Source organism: Coregonus lavaretus (assembly GCF_964263955.1).
Source record: "Coregonus lavaretus genome assembly, contig: HAP1_SCAFFOLD_657, whole genome shotgun sequence".
Taxonomy (NCBI): domain Eukaryota; kingdom Metazoa; phylum Chordata; class Actinopteri; order Salmoniformes; family Salmonidae; genus Coregonus; species Coregonus lavaretus.
Window position 1 is genome coordinate 52,682 of NW_028164281.1, and position 25,559 is coordinate 78,240.

The 25,559-nt window shown below is 45.1% G+C and overlaps 1 protein-coding gene across 1 annotated transcript in view; it reads left to right on the forward strand.

Moving 5' to 3' along the window:
- Positions 1-25,559, forward strand: part of LOC311117250 (ankyrin-3-like) — a gene marked incomplete at both ends in the record, with an annotated part of 141,938 nt that overhangs the window by 46,080 nt on the left and 70,299 nt on the right. Inside the window, 5 exons of the mRNA XM_084192221.1 lie at positions 3,468-3,500; positions 4,311-4,535; positions 15,169-15,323; positions 21,559-21,770; positions 21,956-22,260. Of these exons, the coding sequence (XP_084048347.1) occupies positions 3,468-3,500; positions 4,311-4,535; positions 15,169-15,323; positions 21,559-21,770; positions 21,956-22,260 (930 nt within the window). The remainder of the gene's footprint in view (positions 1-3,467; positions 3,501-4,310; positions 4,536-15,168; positions 15,324-21,558; positions 21,771-21,955; positions 22,261-25,559) is intronic.

The following is a 25,559-nucleotide window of genomic DNA, read 5'->3' on the forward strand; positions in this document are numbered from 1 at the left end:
TGTGGGTTCGATTCCCACGGGGGGGGGCAGTATGAAAAAATAAAAAAATATAATGTAAGCACTCACTAACTGTAAGTCGCTCTGGATAAGAGCATCTGCTAAAATGTAAATTGATCAAGATGGATGTTATGTTTTTTTTGGGGGGGGGGGGGGGTTATGAAGTTGTGTGTGAATCTTTTAATGAGGGTTCTCTTCCTGTATCCTGTCAACGTGCTGTGCTTTCATTGTTGCCAAAAAAGGGGGATTTGGCTCTTTTACAAACAGTCAACCTGTTGCACTGCTGTGTGCAGAATATACAATTATATCTAAGTGTCTCTCAAACAGGTTGAAATAATATTTGGGGCTGTTGGTCCATAAGAACCAGTCTTACTGTGAGATGTTTTAGACATTTGTAAAGTGTCTGATGTGAATTTGGGTTTGCTTTCTTTGGATCAGGAGAAGGCTTTTGTCTGTTTGGACCACCAGTACCTGTTCAAAACAATGAAAGCCTTTGGGTTTGGGGATGTTTTTTTTGTCTTGAATGAGTTTACTGTATGCTGGGGCCTCATGTATGGTGGGGGTGGTTTGAGCTGCCCCATCCCCGTCCAAAGGGGTACCAGGCAGGGATGCCCAATATCAGGACAGTTATATTGTCTGGCAATTGAACCAATGCTTTGTTTTTTAAGAGCGAAGCTTACTGGTTTCTCTGTGCCAGGTGTAATGAAGGGTCCCACGATAGCACTGTCTGTGTATGCAGATGACGTGACAGTTTATATTACAGGGGGTGAGGATGTTAAGGTTCTCTCAGACGCTTTAAAGGTGTATGAGGGGGCCTCCTCAGCTAGAGTTAATTGGGGAAAGAGTGAAGCGCTGTGGGCAGGTCAGCTTCAGACAGGGTCCGCTCCACGGTTACCAGGGGGGCTTCAGTGGGGCAGAGATGGGATAAAGACTTTTCTAGGCTCCGATGTCTTTCAGAAAAAGAACTGGGAGGGTGTAGTGGAGAAGGTGTTTGCCAGATTGTCTAGGTGGAAATGGGTGCTACCCCAGCTGTCTTATAGGGGAAGGGTGCTGGTAGCCAATAACCTTGCTGCCTCTACCCTGTGGCACAGACTAATTATTTTACAGCCACCAAAGGGTCTGATATAAGAGCTTCAGAGGACCCTTGTCTATTTCTTCTGGTCTGGACAGCATTGGATTAAAGTTGCAGCCCTGTACCTGCCACTGGACGAGGGTGGGCAAGGCCTGGTGGACATTTCCTCTAGGATCATGGCTTTCCGGCTTCAAGCAGCCCAGAGACTGTTGTACAGTGACGGTTCTAGCTGGGTCGATACAGCCAACACGTTGATGAGGTGAGAAGGCTGTTTGGGCTTAGACAAGCATATTTTCCTCTTAAAGCTAGAGGGGGGTGATTTGTCTGGCCTGACTCCATTCTATGAGTCTGTTATGTAGACTTGGAGAGTTTGTCATGTCCCATAAGACCAGCATGCCACCAGGGATGTGGCTTTTTGAAGAGCCTGTTTTTTATAACACTACCATCCAGTCCCGTGCTATGGGTTCAGCCAGCCTACGTTCATGCCTGTTAGGTGTGGGGTGTACCAAGCTGGGTCATCTGATGCGGAGCAGGAGCAGATCGTTGGAGGAGCTGGGAGAAAGAGCGGGGATCCGATCATCTCGCCTACTGAGGAAGGTCGTAGCTGAGGTCTGTGATTCCTTGCCAGTACTTCATCGGCAGTATGTGACTGACACTTCCAATTCTGATCGGTGGACGGAGGGTCTGGATTATGTGTTCCCTGCGCTGAATGTTAGTGCTGCGGCGGGGGCATTCGAGGAGGACGTGGGGATGCTGCTTTCCTTCAATACTCCGGAGCTGGGGGAGTTCAAGGAGGTGGGAAAGAAGGCCATGTACAGAATATGTGTAAAAGTGTCTCGTTCTTCTTCCCATGAAGGGGTCAAATCGACGAGGTGGGCGGGTGTGTTTGGGTCCAGGTGCCTCCCCCAAAAGGCTGTTGGCGGTCTTTATATAAACTGCCTATTGATAAGAGGACAGCTGACCTCCAATGGAGGATAATACATGGAGCCACCAACATGCATCTGGTACACCTGGATCCTACTGTTGGGGAGGGGTGTCCATTCTGTGCTGAGTCTGAAACTCTGGCACATCTGTTTTTACAGTGTCCCAGGTTGGTGGGGATGATTGACCTGATCACTAGTTGGTTCTCACCTCTGGGAGAGGTTTTCTCTTCCCACCTGTTTATATTTGGGCCAAAGTACAGGTTCAGTCGAAGGGGTGTAGTTCTCTTGCTTAACTTTGTGTCAGAGGCAGCTAAATTAACAATTTGGAAGACGTGAAAGAACAGTGTTCGGGGACAGGGGTCTGTGGATGTGGTGGGAATGCTGGAGGGGATGTTGGCAGCGAGACAGAGGGTTGAGTTTGCCTATTACAAAATGGTTAACAACATTGGGCCGTTTATGAGCATATGGGGTATTCAGAGGCTGCTGTGTTTAGTTACTGAGGAGGAAGATTTGGTGTTGTGTTTTTAATTCATGTGTAATCATGGTTTTGTTTGTTTGAGTGTTTATTGTACTGTGGGTTCCCAGACCCAATAAAGGTTCTCTCTCTCTCTCTCTCTCTCTCTCTCTCTCTCTCTCTCTCTCTCTCTCTCTCTCTCTCTCTCTCTCTCTCTCTCTCTCTCTCTCTCTCTCTCTCTCTCCTCTCTCTCTCTCTCTCTCTCTCTCTCTCTCTCTCTCTCTCTCTCTCTCTCTCTCTCTCTCTCTCTCTCTCTCTATTTCCTTTATTTCCTACCTCTTTCCTGAAATACTGTTTCTTCATCCTCCCTATATCATAATAGTAGTAGTTTATTTATAGTGCTACTTCATTTATTATACTAGTTTATTTATAGTACTACTTCATTTATATTACTACTTCATTTATAGTACTAGTTTGTTTATAGTACTAGTTTATTTATAGTTCATTTATAGTACTACTTCATTTATAGCACTAGTTTATAGTACTAGTTTATTTATAGTACTAGTTTATAGTACTAGTTTATGTAAAGTACTAGTTTATTTATAGTACTAGTTTATGTATAGTACTAGTTTATTTATAGTACTACTTCATTTATAGTACTAGTTTATAGTACTACTTCATTTATAGTACTAGTTTATTTATAGTACTACTTTATTTATAGTACTACTTTATTTATAGTACTCGTTTATAGTACTACTTCATTTATATCATTTATAGTACTAGTTTATAGTACTAGTTTATAGTACTAGTTTATTTCTGTCTTTATTTAACCCCCTAGTATGACTCATAATGATGACTCTGTGGTTTTTCTGCCTCCTCCCTCCACTGTTCCTCTCCTCCTCCTCCTCCCTCCACTGTTCCTCTCCTCCTCCTCCTCCCTCCACTGTTCCTCTCCTCCTCCTCCTCCCTCCACTGTTCCTCTCCTCCTCCTCCTCCCTCCACTGTTCCTCTCCTCCTGCAGCTTTTCCTCTCCTCTACCTCAGTATGACTCCAGGTGATGATTGGTTACTCTCTGTTGTTACCACGGTTACTCTGTTGTTATCACAGTTTCTGTTACCACAGTTACCATGGTTACTGTTGCCATGGTTTCTCGCTGTGCTTGTTTCATATGTAATCTACCTCACCTGAATCTACCTCACCACTTAGAAAAAAGACACATCGAAAGATAGGAATGCAATTATTACAAGTAGCCCAAAATAGATTATTGTCTAGATTTGTACATGTTAGTCTTAAACTGACATCAGTCCACATTCATTTCATATTGATACCATTTGTATTGGCTGAGTTGCCGCAGGCATCCTCAACACTATCAGCCATAACCTAACAACCATGTTGTTGCAGTAAATGGACTAACTAGCGGAGTGAATAAAGATGCACTATCAGCCATAACCTAACAACCATGTTGTTGTAGGAAATGGACTAACTAGCGGAGTGAATAAAGATGTACTATCAGCCATAACCTAACAACCATGTTGTTGTAGGAAATGGACTAACTAGCGGAGTGAATAAAGATGTACTATCAGCCATAATCTAACATCCACCAATGTGTTGTTGTAGTAAATGGACTAACTAGCAGGGTGGTAAAACTCTAAAACACCATCTTCTCTCTCTTTCTCTCTCACCCTCTTCTGTGTGTTTGTGAGTTTGTTGGTTTTGATTAGCACAGCATGGGAAGTGTCTTCACTGATCTCTGAGGCTGAAACCTCTGTATGTTCTCCTACTGACCAGTCAGTGTCCTTCTCCCTCCCTCCCTCCCTCCCTCCCTCCCTCCCTCCCTCCCTCCCTCCCTCCCTCCCTCCTATAGGTTCCTGGTTAGTTTCATGGTGGACGCGCGCGGCGGCTCCATGCGGGGAAGTCGTCATAACGGGATGCGCATTATCATCCCGCCCAGGAAGTGCACGGCTCCGACACGCATTACCTGCCGCCTGGTGAAGAGGCACAAGCTGGCCACTCCCCCACCGATGGTGGATGGAGAGGGATTGGCCAGCAGGCTGGTGGAGGTGGGGCCTGCTGGAGCTCAGTTCCTGGGGTAGGCCTTTACATTGTTTATTTACCTGTTTGTTAGTTTTGAAGCTTCTTTCCTCATCTCCATGGAAACCATCTGTTCTTGTAGTGTTTGGTGTTGAGTTGTTTAGTGTGGTAGAGGTGTTTCGGTGTTTAGATAGAGGAGCTTGCCCACCTTTGTTCCAATGCCAACACAGACCCCCAGTAGACCCCAGCACCACTAAAGGATTGTAGGTCAGTCTGCTACTTTATCACATAGCATCCTGCAGATAGCACTACTCTCCATAGTTGAACACTTCTACCATATGTTGGATTGTCATAGAAAGAGACTGTTTAAAGACCAAACTAAAGAGTGCAGCCTCCAAACAGTGATGCTGATGCTGTCCTAGAGGCAGCATCACAGAACAAGCATCCACACAGTGATGCTGATGATGTCCTAGAGGCAGCATCACAGAACAAGCCTCCACACAGTGATGCTAATGATGTCCTAGAGACAGCATCACAGAACACGCCTCCACACAGTGATGCTAATGATGTCCTAGAGGCAGCATCACAGAACAAGCCTCCACACAGTGATGCTAATGATGTCCTAGAGGCAGCATCACAGAACAAGCATCCACACAGTGATGCTGATGCTGTCCTAGAGGCAGCATCACAGAACAAGCCTCCACACAGTGATGCTAATGATGTCCTAGAGGCAGCATCACAGAACAAGCCTCCACACAGTGATGCTAATGATGTCCTAGAGGCAGCATCACAGAACAAGCATCCACACAGTGATGCTGATGCTGTCCTAGAGGCAGCATCACAGAACAAGCCTCCACACAGTGATGCTAATGATGTCAGAGGCAGCATCACAGAACAAGCCTCCACACAGTGATGCTAATGATGTCAGAGGCAGAATCACAGAACAAGCCTCCACACAGTGATGCTAATGATGTCTTAGAGGCAGCATCACGGAACAAGCCTCCACACAGTGATGCTAATGATGTCCTAGAGACAGCATCACAGAACACGCCTCCACACAGTGATGCTAATGATGTCCTAGAGGCAGCATCACAGAACAAGCCTCCACACAGTGATGCTAATGATGTCCTAGAGGCAGCATCACAGAACAAGCATCCACACAGTGATGCTGATGCTGTCCTAGAGGCAGCATCACAGAACAAGCCTCCACACAGTGATGCTAATGATGTCAGAGGCAGCATCACAGAACAAGCCTCCACACAGTGATGCTAATGATGTCCTAGAGGCAGCATCACAGAACAAGCATCCACACAGTGATGCTGATGCTGTCCTAGAGGCAGCATCACAGAACAAGCCTCCACACAGTGATGCTAATGATGTCCTAGAGGCAGCATCACAGAACAAGCATCCACACAGTGATGCTGATGCTGTCCTAGAGGCAGCATCACAGAACAAGCCTCCACACAGTGATGCTAATGATGTCAGAGGCAGCATCACAGAACAAGCCTCCACACAGTGATGCTAATGATGTCCTAGAGGCAGCATCACAGAACAAGCATCCACACAGTGATGCTGATGCTGTCCTAGAGGCAGCATCACAGAACAAGCCTCCACACAGTGATGCTAATGATGTCAGAGGCAGCATCACAGAACAAGCCTCCACACAGTGATGCTAATGATGTCAGAGGCAGAATCACAGAACAAGCCTCCACACAGTGATGCTAATGATGTCTTAGAGGCAGCATCACGGAACAAGCCTCCACACAGTGATGCTAATGATGTCCTAGAGACAGCATCACAGAACACGCCTCCACACAGTGATGCTAATGATGTCCTAGAGGCAGCATCACAGAACAAGCCTCCACACAGTGATGCTAATGATGTCCTAGAGGCAGCATCACAGAACAAGCCTCCACACAGTGATGCTAATGATGTCCTAGAGACAGCATCACAGAACAAGCCTCCACACAGTGATGCTAATGATGTCAGAGACAGCATCACAGAACAAGCCTCCACACAGTGATGCTAATGATGTCCTAGAGACAGCATCACAGAACAAGCCTCCACACAGTGATGCTAATGATGTCCTAGAGGCAGCATCACAGAACAAGCCTCCACACAGTGATGCTAATGATGTCTTAGAGGCAGCATCACAGAACAAGCCTCCACACAGTGATGCTAATGCTGTCAGAGACAGCATCACAGAACACGCCTCCACACAGTGATGCTAATGCTGTCCTAGAGACAGCATCACAGAACAAGCCTCCACACAGTGATGCTAATGATGTCTTAGAGGCAGCATCACAGAACAAGCCTCCACACAGTGATGCTAATGATGTCCTAGAGGCAACATCACAGAACAAGCCTCCACACAGTGATGCTAATGATGTCCTAGAGACAGCATCACAGAACAAGCCTCCACACAGTGATGCTAATGATGTCCTAGAGGCAGCATCACAGAACAAGCCTCCACATAGTGATGCTAATGATGTCTTAGAGGCAGCATCACAGAACAAGCCTCCACACAGTGATGCTAATGCTGTCCTAGAGACAGCATCACAGAACACGCCTCCACACAGTGATGCTAATGATTTTAGAGGCAGCATCCCAGAACACTTTAGGTGTGGTCAGATGGTGGTCAGATGGCCATTTGTTCATGTGCTGTTCTGTAGGAATGCCAGTTTGTTGCTCATATCATCTTCTGTGTCTCTTAATGCTGCTTGGATGTGACTCAGTAAACTGCACCTTCCTAGAAAGCTCCCATGTCTAGACGATGGAGAGATGTTGGTTAGCCGAGTCCTGCAGCTGGGGCCACCAGGAACTAAGTTTATTGGGTAGGAGGACCATCCCATAGAGATACATCAGGCTGTCCATGCTAGATAATATTAGGACCATCCCATAGAGAGACATCAGGCTGTCCATGCTAGATAATATTAGGACCATCCCATAGAGAGACATCAGGCTGTCCATGCTAGATAATATTAGGACCATCCCATAGAGAGACATCAGGCTGTCCATGCTAGATAATATTAGGACCATCCCATAGAGAGACATCAGGCTGTCCATGCTAGATAATATTAGGACCATCCCATAGAGAGACATCAGGCTGTCCATGCTAGATAATATTAGGACCATCCCATAGAGAGACATCAGGCTGTCCATGCTAGATAATATTAGGACCATCCCATAGAGAGACATCAGGCTGTCCATGCTAGATAATATTAGGACCATCCCATAGAGAGACATCAGGCTGTCCATGCTAGATAATATTAGGACCATCCCATAGAGAGACATCAGGCTGTCCATGCTAGATAATATTAGGACCATCCCATAGAGAGACATCAGGCTGTCCATGCTAGATAATATTAGGACCATCCCATAGAGAGACATCAGGCTGTCCATGCTAGATAATATTAGGACCATCCCATAGAGAGACATCAGGCTGTCCATGCTAGATAATATTAGGACCATCCCATAGAGAGACATCAGGCTGTCCATGCTAGATAATATTAGGACCATCCCATAGAGAGACATCAGGCTGTCCATGCTAGATAATATTAGAACCATCCCATAGAGAGACATCAGGCTGTCCATGCTAGATAATATTAGGACCATCCCATAGAGAGACATCAGGCTGTCCATGCTAGATAATATTAGGACCATCCCATAGAGAGACATCAGGCTGTCCATGCTAGATAATATTAGGACCATCCCATAGAGAGACATCAGGCTGTCCATGCTAGATAATATTAGGACCATCCCATAGAGAGACATCAGGCTGTCCATGCTAGATAATATTAGGACCATCCCATAGAGCAAGGGTTCCCAAACTTTTTCACTCAGGGCCCCCCTTCCAGCGTTGGGGAACATCCCGAGCCTCCCCCCTGTGCGCGTGGCCCCCCTTCCAGCATTGGGGAACATCCCGAGCCCCCCCTGTGCGCATGGCCCCCCTTCCAGCGTTGGGGAACATCCCAAGCCCCCCCCTGTGCCCCCTGTGCGCATGGCCCCCCTTCCAGCATTGGGCCACTTTTATTTCTATGGGCACAAGCACTGTTCATGACACAAACTGTTCCCCCCCCCTCTGGTTGGTGGAGAGAAGTTTGCAGGTTTAAGCTTAATTCCTGCAGTTTTGCCATGTCTAAAGTGTATTCATGTGATATTAGAGTGATAAAAAATTACAACAATGTCTATGGGCTAAAACACCTACGTGAAAGAATGTTAGCTGACATGGGCTAGTTGATCTGGACGTTTCTGACCAGTTATAAATATCTCTCTAAGGTCTGTAATGACTAACATGACAAGAGGAACTGATGATGCAAAGACCCAATATAGAAATGGCATCTTGTGCATTCTACTATTACAACAAGAGTACGTTTAAAAGCCGGACTGAGTTCCTAAAAAATTGTATATATATACAGTACCAGTCAAAAGTTTGGACACACCTACTCATTCAAGGGTTTTTCTTTATTTTTACTATTTTCTACATTGTAGAATAATAGTGAAGACATCAAAACTATGAAATAACACATATGGAATCATGTAGTAACCAAAAAAGTGTTAAACAAATCAAAATATATTTTATGTTTGAGATTCTTCAAAGTAGCCACCCTTTGCCTTGATGACAGCTTTGCAAAAAATTCTACAGCTGCCCCCGCACATTGACTCTGCACCGGTACCCCCCTGTATATATAGCCTCCCTACTGTTATTTATAACTTTTTTGTTGTTTTATTCTACTTACTTTTTTTTAATTAAAAATAAATGCACTGTTGGTTAAGGGCTGTAATTAAGCATTTCACTGTAATGTCTGCACCTGTTGTATTCGGCGCATGTGGCCAATAAAATTTGATTTGATTTGATTTGAATGATGTTAGCACAGTTGAAAACTGTTGTGCTGATTAAAGAAGCAATAAAACTGGCCTTCTTGAGACTAGTTGAGTATCTGGAGCGTCAGGTTCGATTACAGGCTCAAAATGGCCAGAAACAAATAACTTTCTTCTGAAACTTGTCAGTCTATTCTTGTTCTGAGAAATGAAGGCTATTCCATGCGAGAAATTGCCAAGAAACAGAAGATCTCGTACAACGCTGTGTACTACTCCCTTCACAGAACAGCGTAAACTGGCTCTAACCAGAATAGAAAGAGGAGTGGGAGGCCCCGGTGCACAACTGAGCAAGAGGACAAATACATTAGAGTGTCTAGTTTGAGAAACAGACGCCTCACAGGTCCTCAACTGGCAGCTTCATTAAATAGTATCCGCAAAACACCAGTCTCAATGTCAACAGTGAAGAGGTGACTCTGGGATGCTGACCTTCTAGGCACAGTTGCAAAGAAAAAGCCACATCTCAGATTGCCCATCTTAATTTTTTATTTTTATTGGCCAGTCTGAGATATGGCTTTTTCTTTGCAACTCTGCCTATTTTAATGGACAAAAAATTTGCTTTTCTTTCGAAAATAAGGACATTTCTAAGTGACCCCAAACTTTTGACCGGTAGTATATATATATATATATTTTATTTATTTTTGGGGGGGGGGCACGCCCCACAGTTTGGGAACCACTGCCATAGAGAGACATCAGGCTGTCCATGCTAGATAATATTAGGACCATCCCATAGAGAGACATCAGGCTGTCCATGCTAGATAATATTAGGACCATCCCATAGAGAGACATCAGGCTGTCCATGCTAGATAATATTAGGACCATCCCATAGAGAGACATCAGGCTGTCCATACTAGATAATATTAGGACCATCCCATAGAGAGACATCAGGCTGTCCATGCTAGATAATATTAGGACCATCCCATAGAGAGACATCAGGCTGTCCATGCTAGATAATATTAGGACCATCCCATAGAGAGACATCAGGCTGTCCATGCTAGATAATATTAGGACCATCCCATAGAGAGACATCAGGCTGTCCATGCTAGATAATATTAGGACCATCCCATAGAGAGACATCAGGCTGTCCATGCTAGATAATATTAGGACCATCCCATAGAGAGACATCAGGCTGTCCATGCTAGATAATATTAGGACCATCCCATAGAGAGACATCAGGCTGTCCATGCTAGATAATATTAGGACCATCCCATAGAGAGACATCAGGCTGTCCATGCTAGATAATATTAGGACCATCCCATAGAGAGACATCAGGCTGTCCATGCTAGATAATATTAGGACCATCCCATAGAGAGACATCAGGCTGTCCATGCTAGATAATATTAGGACCATCCCATAGAGAGACATCAGGCTGTCCATGCTAGATAATATTAGGACCATCCCATGGAGCGACATCAGGCTGTCCATGCTAGATAATATTAGGACCATCCCATAGAGAGACATCAGGCTGTCCATGCTAGATAATATTAGGACCATCCCATAGAGAGACATCAGGCTGTCCATGCTAGATAATATTAGGACCATCCCATGGAGCGACATCAGGCTGTCCATGCTAGATAATATTAGGACCATCCCATAGAGAGACATCAGGCTGTCCATGCTAGATAATATTAGGACCATCCCATAGAGAGACATCAGGCTGTCCATGCTAGATAATATTAGGACCATCCCATGGAGAGACATCAGGCTGTCCATGCTAGATAATATTAGGACCATCCCATAGAGAGACATCAGGCTGTCCATGCTAGATAATATTAGGACCATCCCATAGAGAGACATCAGGCTGTCCATGCTAGATAATATTAGGACCATCCCATAGAGAGACATCAGGCTGTCCATGCTAGATAATATTAGGACCATCCCATAGAGAGACATCAGGCTGTCCATGCTAGATAATATTAGGACCATCCCATAGAGAGACATCAGGCTGTCCATGCTAGATAATATTAGGACCATCCCATAGAGAGACATCAGGCTGTCCATGCTAGATAATATTAGGACCATCCCATAGAGAGACATCAGGCTGTCCATGCTAGATAATATTAGGACCATCCCATAGAGAGACATCAGGCTGTCCATGCTAGATAATATTAGGACCATCCCATGGAGCGACATCAGGCTGTCCATGCTAGATAATATTAGGACCATCCCATAGAGAGACATCAGGCTGTCCATGCTAGATAATATTAGGACCATCCCATAGAGAGACATCAGGCTGTCCATGCTAGATAATATTAGGACCATCCCATAGAGAGACATCAGGCTGTCCATGCTAGATAATATTAGGACCATCCCATGGAGCGACATCAGGCTGTCCATGCTAGATAATATTAGGACCATCCCATAGAGAGACATCAGGCTGTCCATGCTAGATAATATTAGGACCATCCCATGGAGCGACATCAGGCTGTCCATGCTAGATAATATTAGGACCATCCCATAGAGAGACATCAGGCTGTCCATGCTAGATAATATTAGGACCATCCCATAGAGAGACATCAGGCTGTCCATGCTAGATAATATTAGGACCATCCCATAGAGAGACATCAGGCTGTCCATGCTAGATAATATTAGGACCATCCCATAGAGAGACATCAGGCTGTCCATGCTAGATAATATTAGGACCATCCCATAGAGAGACATCAGGCTGTCCATTCTAGATAATATTAGGACCATCCCATAGAGAGACATCAGGCTGTCCATGCTAGATAATATTAGGACCATCCCATAGAGAGACATCAGGCTGTCCATGCTAGATAATATTAGGACCATCCCATAGAGAGACATCAGGCTGTCCATGCTAGATAATATTAGGACCATCCCATAGAGAGACATCAGGCTGTCCATGCTAGATAATATTAGGACCATCCCATAGAGAGACATCAGGCTGTCCATGCTAGATAATATTAGGACCATCCCATAGAGAGACATCAGGCTGTCCATGCTAGATAATATTAGGACCATCCCATAGAGAGACATCAGGCTGTCCATGCTAGATAATATTAGGACCATCTCCATCACCACCATGTGATTCTGAGTTCTAACCACCTCCATTCGTATCTGTGTTAAATCTTTCAGTGGACGTTGTGTCACTGAAAGGTGTTGGCTGTTGGCTGTTGGCTGTTGGCTGGTGTAAGCTTGGGCTCTTTCCCTCCTGTCTGTTTCAGCTCTTCCTGCTTGTTGGGCCTGAGACTCAGTGCTACACCAGTATCCTGCTATCATGTCTGTTGATCCTTTCCCAAGTTTGGTTACTAGCCTGAAACCTCCCTTAACAATATGAGCTAACTTTGATCTGAATAATGGAGAAGGCTGGGTATCTATGGCCTCAGTCTCTACTAAGTTTCTACTCCCCTCACTAGGTATAGTATCTCCTGTCACTTTAATGTCCAGAAGAGGAGTAGATTGCAAGGAGGGACTCACATCTTATTACACGTTTTCAATTTGCTAGATAAAATACGAAATTAGGCTACATATCAATTCTTCCTCTTGAGTTATGTTTAGTGTATAATTGTCCCTGGTTGTCTTCCTGTTCTCGGACTGGGCCTCTCTGCCTTCCCCCTCCATCCCTGGTTGTCTTCCTGTCCTCAGACTGGGCCTCTCTGCCTTCCCCCTCCATCCCTGGTTGTCTTCCTGTTCTCAGACTGGGCCTCTCTGCCTTCCCCCTCCATCCCTGGTTGTCTTCCTGTTCTCAGACTGGGCCTCTCTGCCTTCCCCCTCCATCCCTGGTTGTCTTCCTGTTCTCAGACTGGGCCTCTCTGCCTTCCCCCTCCATCCCTGGTTGTCTTCCTGTTCTCGGACTGGACCTCTCTGCCTTCCCCCTCCATCCCTGGTTGTCTTCCTGTTCTCGGACTGGGCCTCTCTGCCTTCCCCCTCCATCCCTGGTTGTCTTCCTGTTCTCGGACTGGGCCTCTCTGCCTTCCCCCTCCATCCCTGGTTGTCTTCCTGTTCTCGGACTGGGCCTCTCTGCCTTCCCCCTCCATCCCTGGTTGTCTTCCTGTCCTCGGACTGGGCCTCTCTGCCTTCCCCCTCCATCCCTGGTTGTCTTCCTGTTCTCGGACTGGGCCTCTCTGCCTTCCCCCTCCATCCCTGGTTGTCTTCCTGTTCTCAGACTGGGCCTCTCTGCCTTCCCCCTCCATCCCTGGTTGTCTTCCTGTTCTCGGACTGGGCCTCTCTGCCTTCCCCCTCCATCCCTGGTTGTCTTCCTGTTCTCGGACTGGGCCTCTCTGCCTTCCCCCTCCATCCCTGGTTGTCTTCCTGTTCTCGGACTGGGCCTCTCTGCCTTCCCCCTCCATCCCTGGTTGTCTTCCTGTCCTCGGACTGGGCCTCTCTGCCTTCCCCCTCCATCCCTGGTTGTCTTCCTGTTCTCGGACTGGGCCTCTCTGCCTTCCCCCTCCATCCCTGGTTGTCTTCCTGTTCTCAGACTGGGCCTCTCTGCCTTCCCCCTCCATCCCTGGTTGTCTTCCTGTTCTCAGACTGGGCCTCTCTGCCTTCCCCCTCCATCCCTGGTTGTCTTCCTGTCCTCAGACTGGGCCTCTCTGCCTTCCCCCTCCATCCCTGGTTGTCTTCCTGTTCTCGGACTGGGCCTCTCTGCCTTCCCCCTCCATCCCTGGTTGTCTTCCTGTCCTCAGACTGGGCCTCTCTGCCTTCCCCCTCCATCCCTGGTTGTCTTCCTGTTCTCAGACTGGGCCTCTCTGCCTTCCCCCTCCATCCCTGGTTGTCTTCCTGTTCTCAGACTGGGCCTCTCTGCCTTCCCCCTCCATCCCTGGTTGTCTTCCTGTTCTCAGACTGGGCCTCTCTGCCTTCCCCCTCCATCCCTGGTTGTCTTCCTGTCCTCGGACTGGGCCTCTCTGCCTTCCCCCTCCATCCCTGGTTGTCTTCCTGTTCTCGGACTGGGCCTCTCTGCCTTCCCCCTCCATCCCTGGTTGTCTTCCTGTTCTCAGACTGGGCCTCTCTGCCTTCCCCCTCCATCCCTGGTTGTCTTCCTGTTCTCGGACTGGGCCTCTCTGCCTTCCCCCTCCATCCCTGGTTGTCTTCCTGTCCTCGGACTGGGCCTCTCTGCCTTCCCCCTCCATCCCTGGTTGTCTTCCTGTTCTCAGACTGGGCCTCTCTGCCTTCCCCCTCCATCACTGGTTGTCTTCCTGTTCTCGGACTGGGCCTCTCTGCCTTCCCCCTCCATCCCTGGTTGTCTTCCTGTTCTCGGACTGGGCCTCTCTGCCTTCCCCCTCCATCCCTGGTTGTCTTCCTGTTCTCAGACTGGGCCTCTCTGCCTTCCCCCTCCATCCCTGGTTGTCTTCCTGTTCTCGGACTGGGCCTCTCTGTCTTCCCCCTCCATCCCTGGTTGTCTTCCTGTTCTCAGACTGGGCCTCTCTGCCTTCCCCCTCCATCCCTGGTTGTCTTCCTGTTCTCAGACTGGGCCTCTCTGCCTTCCCCCTCCATCCCTGGTTGTCTTCCTGTCCTCAGACTGGGCCTCTGTGCCTTCCCCCTCCACATATTGCAGCTTCTCGTCAGCGTCCGTCTGGTCTGGCTGCTCCATGCGTCATGTCTGTTGTAATAAAGCCAGCATGTTGACAGCTGTGCCCATTCCATTACCAATGCTACCATGAAAGCCTTCCAGGTCTATTAGGTCTGCTCCCTCCATCTTGAGGGATGACTATATCAGTCATGTGGCGTCATACCAACAGCAACTTCACCTCTCCTCTGTCATCCCAGTCGGCTCGGGAGGGGCGGCCATATTGGGGCTATAGTGTTGTGGTTTCTTTGTAACCACTGAGAAAGCCCTGTGGTTTCCCCGACAGCCCTGTGATCGTGGAGATCCCCCATTTTGGTTCAATGAGGGGGAAGGAGAGAGAGCTGATCATGCTGAGGAGTGAGAACGGAGAGACCTGGAAGGAACATCAGGACGACTACAAGACAGATGACCTCAATGAGCTGCTCAACGGCATGGATGAAGGTATGGAGGATATTATACAACTATCATTCAGATGGATGAAGGTATGGAGGATATTATAGAACTATCATTCAGATGGATGAAGGTATGGAGGATATTATAGAACTATCATTCAGGTGGATGAAGGTATGGAGGATATTATAGAACTATCATTCAGATGGATGAAGGTATGGAGGATATTATAGAACTATCATTCAGATGGATGAAGATATGGAGGATATTATAGAACTATCATTCAGATGGATGAAGGTATGGAGGATATTATAGAACTAGCATTCAGATGGATGAAGGTATGAAGGATATTATAGAACCATCATTCAGATGGATGAAGATATGGAGGATATTATAGAACTATCATTCAGGTGGATGAAGGTATGGAGGATATTATAGAACTATCATTCAGATGGATGAAGGTATGGAGGATATTATAGAACTAGCATTCAGATGGATGAAGGTATGGAGGATATTATAGAACTAGCATTCAGATGGATGAAGGTATGGAGGATATTATAGAACTATCATTCAGATGGATGAAGGTATGGAGGATATTATAGAACTAGCATTCAGATGGATGAAGGTATGGAGGATATTATACAACTATCATTCAGATGGATGAAGGTATGAAGGATATTATAGAACTATCATTCAGGTGGATGAAGGTATGGAGGATATTATAGAACTATCATTCAGGTGGATGAAGGTATGGAGGATATTATAGAACTATCATTCAGATGGATGAAAGTATGGAGGATATTATACAACTATCATTCAGATGGATGAAGGTATGGAGGATATTTTAGAACTATCATTCAGATGGATGAAGGTATGGAGGATATTATAGAACTAGCATTCAGATGGATGAAGGTATGGAGGATATTATAGAACTAGCATTCAGATGGATGAAGGTATGGAGGATATTATAGAACTATCATTCAGATGGATGAAGGTATGGAGGATATTATAGAACTATCATTCAGATGGATGAAGGTATGGAGGATATTATAGAACTATCATTCAGGTGGATGAAGGTATGGAGGATATTATAGAACTATCATTCAGATGGATGAAGGTATGGAGTATATTATACAACTATCATTCAGATGGATGAAGGTATGGAGTATATTATACAACTATCATTCAGATGGATGAAGGTATGGAGTATATTATACAACTAGCATTCAGATGGATGAAGGTATGGAGTATATTATACAACTAGCATTCAGATGGATGAAGGTATGGAGTATATTATACAACTAGCATTCAGATGGATGAAGGTATGGAGTATATTATACAACTATCATTCAGATGGATGAAGGTATGGAGTATATTATACAACTATCATTCAGATGGATGAAGGTATGGAGGATATTATAGAACTAGCATTCAGATGGATGAAGGTATGGAGTATATTATACAACTATCATTCAGATGGATGAAGGTATGGAGTATATTATAGAACTAGCATTCAGATGGATGAAGGTATGGAGGATATTATACAACTATCATTCAGATGGATGAGGGTATGGAGTATATTATACAACTATCATTCAGATGGATGAAGGTATGGAGGATATTATAGAACTATCATTCAGATGGATGAAGGTATGGAGGATATTATAGAACTATCATTCAGATGGATGAAGGTATGGAGGATATTATACAACTATCATTCAGATGGATGAAGGTATGGAGGATATTATAGAACTATCATTCAGATGGATGAAGGTATGGAGGATATTATACAACTATCATTCAGATGGATGAAGGTATGGAGGATATTATAGAACTAGCATTCAGATGTATGAAGGTATGGAGGATATTATAGAACTAGCATTCAGATGGATGAAGGTATGGAGGATATTATAGAACTATCATTCAGATGGATGAAGGTATGGAGGATATTATAGAACTAGCATTCAGATGGATGAAGGTATGGAGGATATTATAGAACTAGCATTCAGATGGATGAAGGTATGGAGGATATTATAGAACTATCATTCAGATGGATGAAGGTATGGAGGATATTATAGAACTAGCATTCAGATGGATGAAGGTATGGAGGATATTATACAACTATCATTCAGATGGATGAAGGTATGAAGGATATTATAGAACTATCATTCAGATGGATGAAGGTATGGAGGATATTATAGAACTATCATTCAGGTGGATGAAGGTATGGAGGATATTATAGAACTATCATTCAGATGGATGAAGGTATGGAGGATATTATAGAACTATCATTCAGATGGATGAAGGTATGGAGGATATTATACAACTATCATTCAGATGGATGAAGGTATGGAGGATATTATAGAACTATCATTCAGATGGATGAAGGTATGGAGGATATTATAGAACTATCATTCAGGTGGATGAAGGTATGGAGGATATTATAGAACTATCATTCAGATGGATGAAGGTATGGAGGATATTATACAACTATCATTCAGATGGATGAAGGTATGGAGGATATTATACAACTATCATTCAGATGGATGAAGGTATGGAGGATATTATAGAACTATCATTCAGATGGATGAAGGTATGGAGGATATTATACAACTATCATTCAGATGGATGAAGGTATGGAGGATATTATAGAACTATCATTCAGATGGATGAAGGTATGGAGGATATTATACAACTATCATTCAGATGGATGAAGGTATGGAGGATATTATAGAACTAGCATTCAGATGGATGAAGGTATGGAGGATATTATACAACTATCATTCAGATGGATGAAGGTATGGAGGATATTATACAACTATCATTCAGATGGATGAAGGTATGGAGGATATTATAGAACTATCATTCAGATGGATGAAGGTATGGAGGATATTATAGAACTATCATTCAGATGGATGAAGGTATGGAGGATATTATAGAACTATCATTGATTCTGGACAGTTCAGTGTAATAATCATTCTGTTGTCTCTACCTCCACAGAGATGGACAGTTCAGTGTAATAATCATTCTGTTGTCTCTACCTCCACAGAGATGGACAGTTAAGTGTAATAATCATTCTGTTGTCTCTACCTCCACAGAGATGGACAGTTCAGTGTAATAATCATTCTGTTGTCTCTACCTCCACAGAGATGGACAGTTCAGTGTAATAATCATTCTGTTGTCTCTACCTCCACAGAGATGGACAGTTCAGTGTAATAATCATTCTGTTGTCTCTACCTCCACAGAGTTGGACAGTTCAGTGTAATAATCATTCTGTTGTCTCTACCTCCACAGAGATGGACAGTTCAGTGTAATAATCATTCTGTTGTCTCTACCTCCACAGAGATGGACAGTTCAGTGTAATAATCATTCTGTTGTCTCTACCTCCACAGAGATGGACAGTTCAGTGTAATAATCATTCTGTTGTCTCTACCTCCACAGAGATGGACAGTTCAGTGTAATAATCATTATGTTATCTCTACCTCCACCACAGAGATGGACAGTTCAGTGTAATAATCATTCTGTTGTCTCTACCTCCACAGAGATGGACAGTTCAGTGTAATAATCATTCTGTTGTCTCTACCTCCACAGAGATGGACAGTTCAGTGTAATAATCATTCTGTTGTCTCTACCTCCACAGAGATGGACAGTTCAGTGTAATAATCATTCTGTTGTCTCTACCTCCACAGAGATGGACAGTTCAGTGTAATAATCATTCTGTTGTCTCTACCTCCACAGAGCTGGACAGTTCAGTGTAATAATCATTCTGTTGTCTCTACCTCCACAGAGATGGACAGTTCAGTGTAATAATCATTCTGTTGTCTCTACCTCCACAGAGATGGACAGTTCAGTGTAATAATCATTCTGTTGTCTCTACCTCCACAGAGATGGACAGTTCAGTGTAATAATCATTCTGTTGTCTCTACCTCCACAGAGCTGGACAGTTCAGTGTAATAATCATTCTGTTGTCTCTACCTCCACAGAGATGGACAGTTCAGTGTAATAATCATTCTGTTGTCTCCACCTCCACAGAGATGGACAGTTCAGTGTAATAATCATTCTGTTGTCTCTACCTCCACAGAGCTGAACAGTTCAGTGTAATAATCATTATGTAATCTCTACCTCCACAGAGATGGACAGTTCAGTGTAATAATCATTCTGTTGTCTCTACCTCCACAGAGATGGACAGTTCAGTGTAATAATCATTCTGTTGTCTCTACCTCCACAGAGATGGACAGTTCAGTGTAATAATCATTCTGTTGTCTCTACCTCCACAGAGCTGGACAGTTCAGTGTAATAATCATTCTGTTGTCTCTACCTCCACAGAGCTGGACAGTTCAGTGTAATAATCATTATGTTGTCTCTACCTCCACAGAGATGGACAGTTCAGTGTAATAATCATTCTGTTGTCTCTACCTCCACAGAGATGGACAGTTCAGTGTAATAATCATTCTGTTGTCTCTACCTCCACAGAGATGGACAGTTCAGTGTAATAATCATTCTGTTGTCTCTTCCTCCACAGAGCTGGACAGTTCAGTGTAATAATCATTATGTTGTCTCTACCTCCACAGAGATGGACAGTTCAGTGTAATAATCATTCTGTTGTCTCTACCTCCACAGAGATGGACAGTTCAGTGTAATAATCATTATGTTGTCTCTTCCTCCACAGAGATGGACAGTTCAGTGTAATAATCATTCTGTTGTCTCTACCTCCACAGAGATGGACAGTTCAGTGTAATAATCATTCTGTTGTCTCTACCTCCACAGAGATGGACAGTTCAGTGTAATAATCATTCTGTTGTCTCTACCTCCACAGAGATGGACAGTTCAGTGTAATAATCATTCTGTTGTCTCTACCTCCACAGAGATGGACAGTTCAGTGTAATAATCATTCTGTTGTCTCTACCTCCACAGAGCTGGACAGTTCAGTGTAATAATCATTCTGTAATATCTACCTACACAGAGATGGACAGTTCAGTGTAATAATCATTCTGTTGTCTCTACATCCACAGAGATGGACAGTTCAGTGTAATAATCATTCTGTTGTCTCTACCTCCACAGAGATGGACAGTTCAGTGTAATAATCATTCTGTTGTCTCTACCTCCACAGAGATGGACAGTTCAGTGTAATAATCATTCTGTTGTCTCTACCTCCACAGAGATGGACAGTTCAGTGTAATAATCATTCTGTTGTCTCTACCTCCACAGAGATGGACAGTTCAGTGTAATAATCATTCTGTTGTCTCTACCTCCACAGAGATGGACAGTTCAGTGTAATAATCATTCTGTTGTCTCTTCCTCCACAGAGATGGACAGTTCAGTGTAATAATCATTCTGTTGTCTCTACCTCCACAGAGATGGACAGTTCAGTGTAATAATCATTCTGTTGTCTCTACCTCCACAGAGATGGACAGTTCAGTGTAATAATCATTCTGTTGTCTCTACCTCCACAGAGATGGACAGTTCAGTGTAATAATCATTCTGTTGTCTCTTCCTCCACAGAGATGGACAGTTCAGTGTAATAATCATTCTGTTGTCTCTACCTCCACAGAGATGGACAGTTCAGTGTAATAATCATTCTGTTGTCTCTACCTCCACAGAGATGGACAGTTCAGTGTAATAATCATTATGTTGTCTCTACCTCCACAGAGATGGACAGTTCAGTGTAATAATCATTCTGTTGTCTCTACCTCCACAGAGATGGACAGTTCAGTGTAATAATCATTCTGTTGTCTCTACCTCCACAGAGATGGACAGTTCAGTGTAATAATCATTCTGTTGTCTCTACCTCCACGGAGATGGACAGTTCAGTGTAATAATCATTCTGTTGTCTCTACCTCCACAGAGATGGACAGTTCAGTGTAATAATCATTCTGTTGTCTCTACCTCCACAGAGCTGGACAGTTCAGTGTAATAATCATTCTGTTGTCTCTACCTCCACAGAGATGGACAGTTCAGTGTAATAATCATTCTGTTGTCTCTACCTCCACAGAGATGGACAGTTCAGTGTAATAATCATTATGTTGTCTCTACCTCCACAGAGATGGACAGTTCAGTGTAATAATCATTATGTTATCTCTTCCTCCACAGAGATGGACAGTTCAGTGTAATAATCATTCTGTTGTCTCTTCCTCCACAGAGATGGACAGTTCAGTGTAATAATCATTCTGTTGTCTCTACCTCCACAGAGATGGACAGTTCAGTGTAATAATCATTCTGTTGTCTCTACCTCCACAGAGATGGACAGTTCAGTGTAATAATCATTCTGTTGTCTCTACCTCCACAGAGCTGGACAGTGCCGAGGACCTGGAGAAGAAGCGTATCTGTCGCATCATCACCAAGGATTTCCCACAGTACTTTGCGGTGGTGTCTCGTATCAGACAGGAGAGCAGCCAGATGGGCCCAGAGGGAGGAGTCCTCTCCAGCCTGACACTCCCATTGGTCCAGGCCTCCTTCCCCGAGGGGGCGCTCACCAAAAAGATACGCGTGGGACTGCAGGTTGGTCTGGTCACAATGCTGAACTGTTCTGGGAACAATTGGGGAAACGATCGCACTGTACTTGTTTACTGTAGTTGTTATGAGCAGAATGAATCACTTGTTGAATAAGGATAGGAGGCGTGTTATAACTGTGGAACAGTGTTTCTGATTGGCTTATTATGAATTATGATTCTGATTGGTTCTAGGCCCAGCCGGCTCCTGATGACATGGTGAAGAAGATCCTTGGTAACCGGGCAACCTTCAGCCCCATAGTGACGGTGGAACCTCGACGCAGGAAGTTCCACAAACCCATCACCATGACGATCCCGGTCCCGCCCCTGTCAGGGGAGGGGGTTAGCAATGGCTACAAGGGAGACTCCACCCCCTGCCTGAGGTTGCTATGCAGCATCACCGGCGGAACCTCTCCTGCCCAATGGGAGGACATCACTGGGACCACACCCCTAACCTTCGTCAACGACTGTGTCTCCTTCACTACCAATGTCTCTGCCAGGTAAGACCCCTCCTTCACTACCAATATCTCTGCCAGGTAAGACTGTCTCCTTCACTACCAATGTCTCTGCCAGGTAAGACTATCTCCTTCACTACCAATATCTCTGCCAGGTAAGACTGTCTCCTTCACTACCAATATCTCTGCCAGGTAAGACTATCTCCTTCACCACCAATATCTCTGCCAGGTAAGACTGTGTCTCCTTCACTACCAATATCTCTGCCAGGTAAGACTGTCTCCTTCACTACCAATATCTCTGCCAGGTAAGACTGTGTCTCCTTCACTACCAATGTCTCTGCCAGGTAAGACTGTCTCCTTCACTACCAATATCTCTGCCAGGTAAGACTGTCTCCTTCACTACCAATGTCTCTGCCAGGTAAGACTATCTCCTTCACTACCAATGTCTCTGCCAGGTAAGACTGTCTCCTTCACTACCAATGTCTCTGCCAGGTAAGACTGACTCCTTCACTACCAATGTCTCTGCCAGGTAAGACTGTCTCCTTCACTACCAATGTCTCTGCCAGGTAAGACTGTCTCCTTCACTACAAATATCTCTGCCAGGTAAGGCTGTGTCTCCTTCACTACCAATGTCTCTGCCAGGTAAGACCCCTCCTTCACTACCAATGTCTCTGCCAGGTAAGACTGTCTCCTTCACTACCAATGTCTCTGCCAGGTAAGACTGTCTCCTTCACTACCAATATCTCTGCCAGGTAAGACTGTGTCTCCTTCACTACCAATATCTCTGCCAGGTAAGACTATCTCCTTCACTACCAATGTCTCTGCCAGGTAAGACTGCCTCCTTCACTACCAATGTCTCTGCCAGGTAAGACTACTCCTTCACTATCAATATCTCTGCCAGGTAAGACTGTGTCTCCTTCACTACCAATGTCTCTGCCAGGTAAGACTGTCTCCTTCACTACCAATATCTCTGCCAGGTAAGACTGTGTCTCCTTCACTACCAATATCTCTGCCAGGTAAGACTGTCTCCTTCACTACCAATATCTCTGCCAGGTAAGACTGACTCCTTCACTACCAATGTCTCTGCCAGGTAAGACTGTCTCCTTCACTACCAATGTATCTGCCAGGTAAGACTGTCTCCTTCACCACCAATATCTCTGCCAGGTAAGACTGTCTCCTTCACTACCAATGTCTCTGCCAGGTAAGACTGTGTCTCCTTCACTACCAATATCTCTGCCAGGTAAGACTGTCTCCTTCACTACCAATGTCTCTGCCAGGTAAGACTGCCTCCTTCACTACCAATGTCTCTGCCAGGTAAGACTGCCTCCTTCACCATCAATATCTCTGCCAGGTAAGACTGTCTCCTTCACTACCAATATCTCTGCCAGGTAAGACTGTCTCCTTCACTACCAATGTCTCTGCCAGGTAAGACACTCTCCTTCACTACCAATGTCTCTGCCAGGTAAGACTGTCTCCTTCACTACCAATGTCTCTGCCAGGTAAGACTATCTCCTTCACTACCAATATCTCTGCCAGGTAAGACTGTGTCTCCTTCACTACCAATGTATCTGCCAGGTAAGACTGTCTCCTTCACCACCAATATCTCTGCCAGGTAAGACTGTCTCCTTCACTACCAATGTATCTGCCAGGTAAGACACTCTCCTTCACTACCAATGTCTCTGCCAGGTAAGACTATCTCCTTCACTACCAATGTCTCTGCCAGGTAAGACTGTCTCCTTCACTACCAATGTCTCTGCCAGGTACGACTGTCTCCTTCACTACCAATGTCTCTGCCAGGTAAGACTGTCTCCTTCACTACCAATATCTCTGCCAGGTAAGACTATCTCCTTCACTACCAATGTATCTGCCAGGTAAGACTATCTCCTTCACCACCAATATCTCTGCCAGGTAAGATTGTCTCCTTCACTACCAATGTATCTGCCAGGTAAGACTGCCTCCTTCACCACCAATGTCTCTGCCAGGTAAGACAGTGTCTCCTTCACTACCAATGTATCTGCCAGGTAAGACTGCCTCCTTCACCACCAATGTATCTGCCAGGTAAGACTGTGTCTCTTTCACTACCAATGTCTCTGCCAGGTAAGACTGCCTCCTTCACCACCAATGTCTCTGCCAGGTAAGACAAGTTTAGTAAGACAAAAGGTAATATAACTGGGTTTAGTATTATCACTGACTACTGGCTTTACTGGGTTATTAAGTCATTTTACATTCTATGTGATTATAATACAGATTGAATAACAAAACAATACTATACATTACAGAACATAACATATACTGAACAAGCAACAGATCATATAAGGAAATCAGTCAATTGAAATAAGTTAATTAGGCCCTGAAGAGCTCAGTGACTTTCAACATGGCACCGTCATAGGATGCCACCTTTCCAACAAGTCAGTTAGTCTAATTTCTGCCCTGCTAGAGCTGCACCGGTCAACTGTAAGTGCTGTTATTGTGAAGTGGAAACGTCTAGAATCAACAACGGCTCAGGCGCGAGGTGGTAGGCCACACAAGCTCACAGAACGGGACCGCCGATTGCTGAAGCGCGTAGCGCGTAAAAATCGTCTATCCTCGGTTGCAACACTCCACTACCGAGTTCCAAAATGCCTCTGGATGCAACATCAGCACAAGAACTGTTAGTCGGGAGCTTCATGAAATGGGTTTCCATGGCCGAGCAGCCGCACACAAGCCTAAGATCACCATGCGCAATGCTGAGCGTCGGCTGGAGTGGTGTAAAGCTCGCCGCCATTGGACTCTGGAGCAGTGGAAATGCGTTCTCTGGAGTGATGAATCACACTTCACCATCTGGCAGTCTGACGGAAAAATCTGGGTTTGCCTGATGCCAGGAGAACGCTACCTGCCCAAATGCGTAGTGCCAACTGTAAAGTTTGGTGGAGGAGGGATAATTGTCTGGGGCCGTTTTTCAGGATTTGCCCTAGGCCCCTTAGTTCCAGTGAAGGGAAATCTTAATGCTACAGCATACAATGGCATTCTAGACGATTCTGTGCTTCCATCTTTGTGGAAACACTTTGAGGAAGTTCCTGTTTCAGCATGACAATGCCTCCGTGCACAAAGCGAGGTCCATACAGAAATCGTTTATTGAGATCGGTGTGGAAGAACTTGACTGGCCTGCACAGAGCCCTGACCTCAACCCCACCGAACACCTTTGGGATGAATTGGAACGCCAACTGCGTGTCACGAACTCTGATGCGGATGTGGTGCGAATCAATAGCAGGACACAGGAGCTCAGTTAATCCAGACTTTACTAGAAAATCCAAAAAATCATAACACGGGTAAAACAACCCGGAGGCGAAACATACGCCACAGTG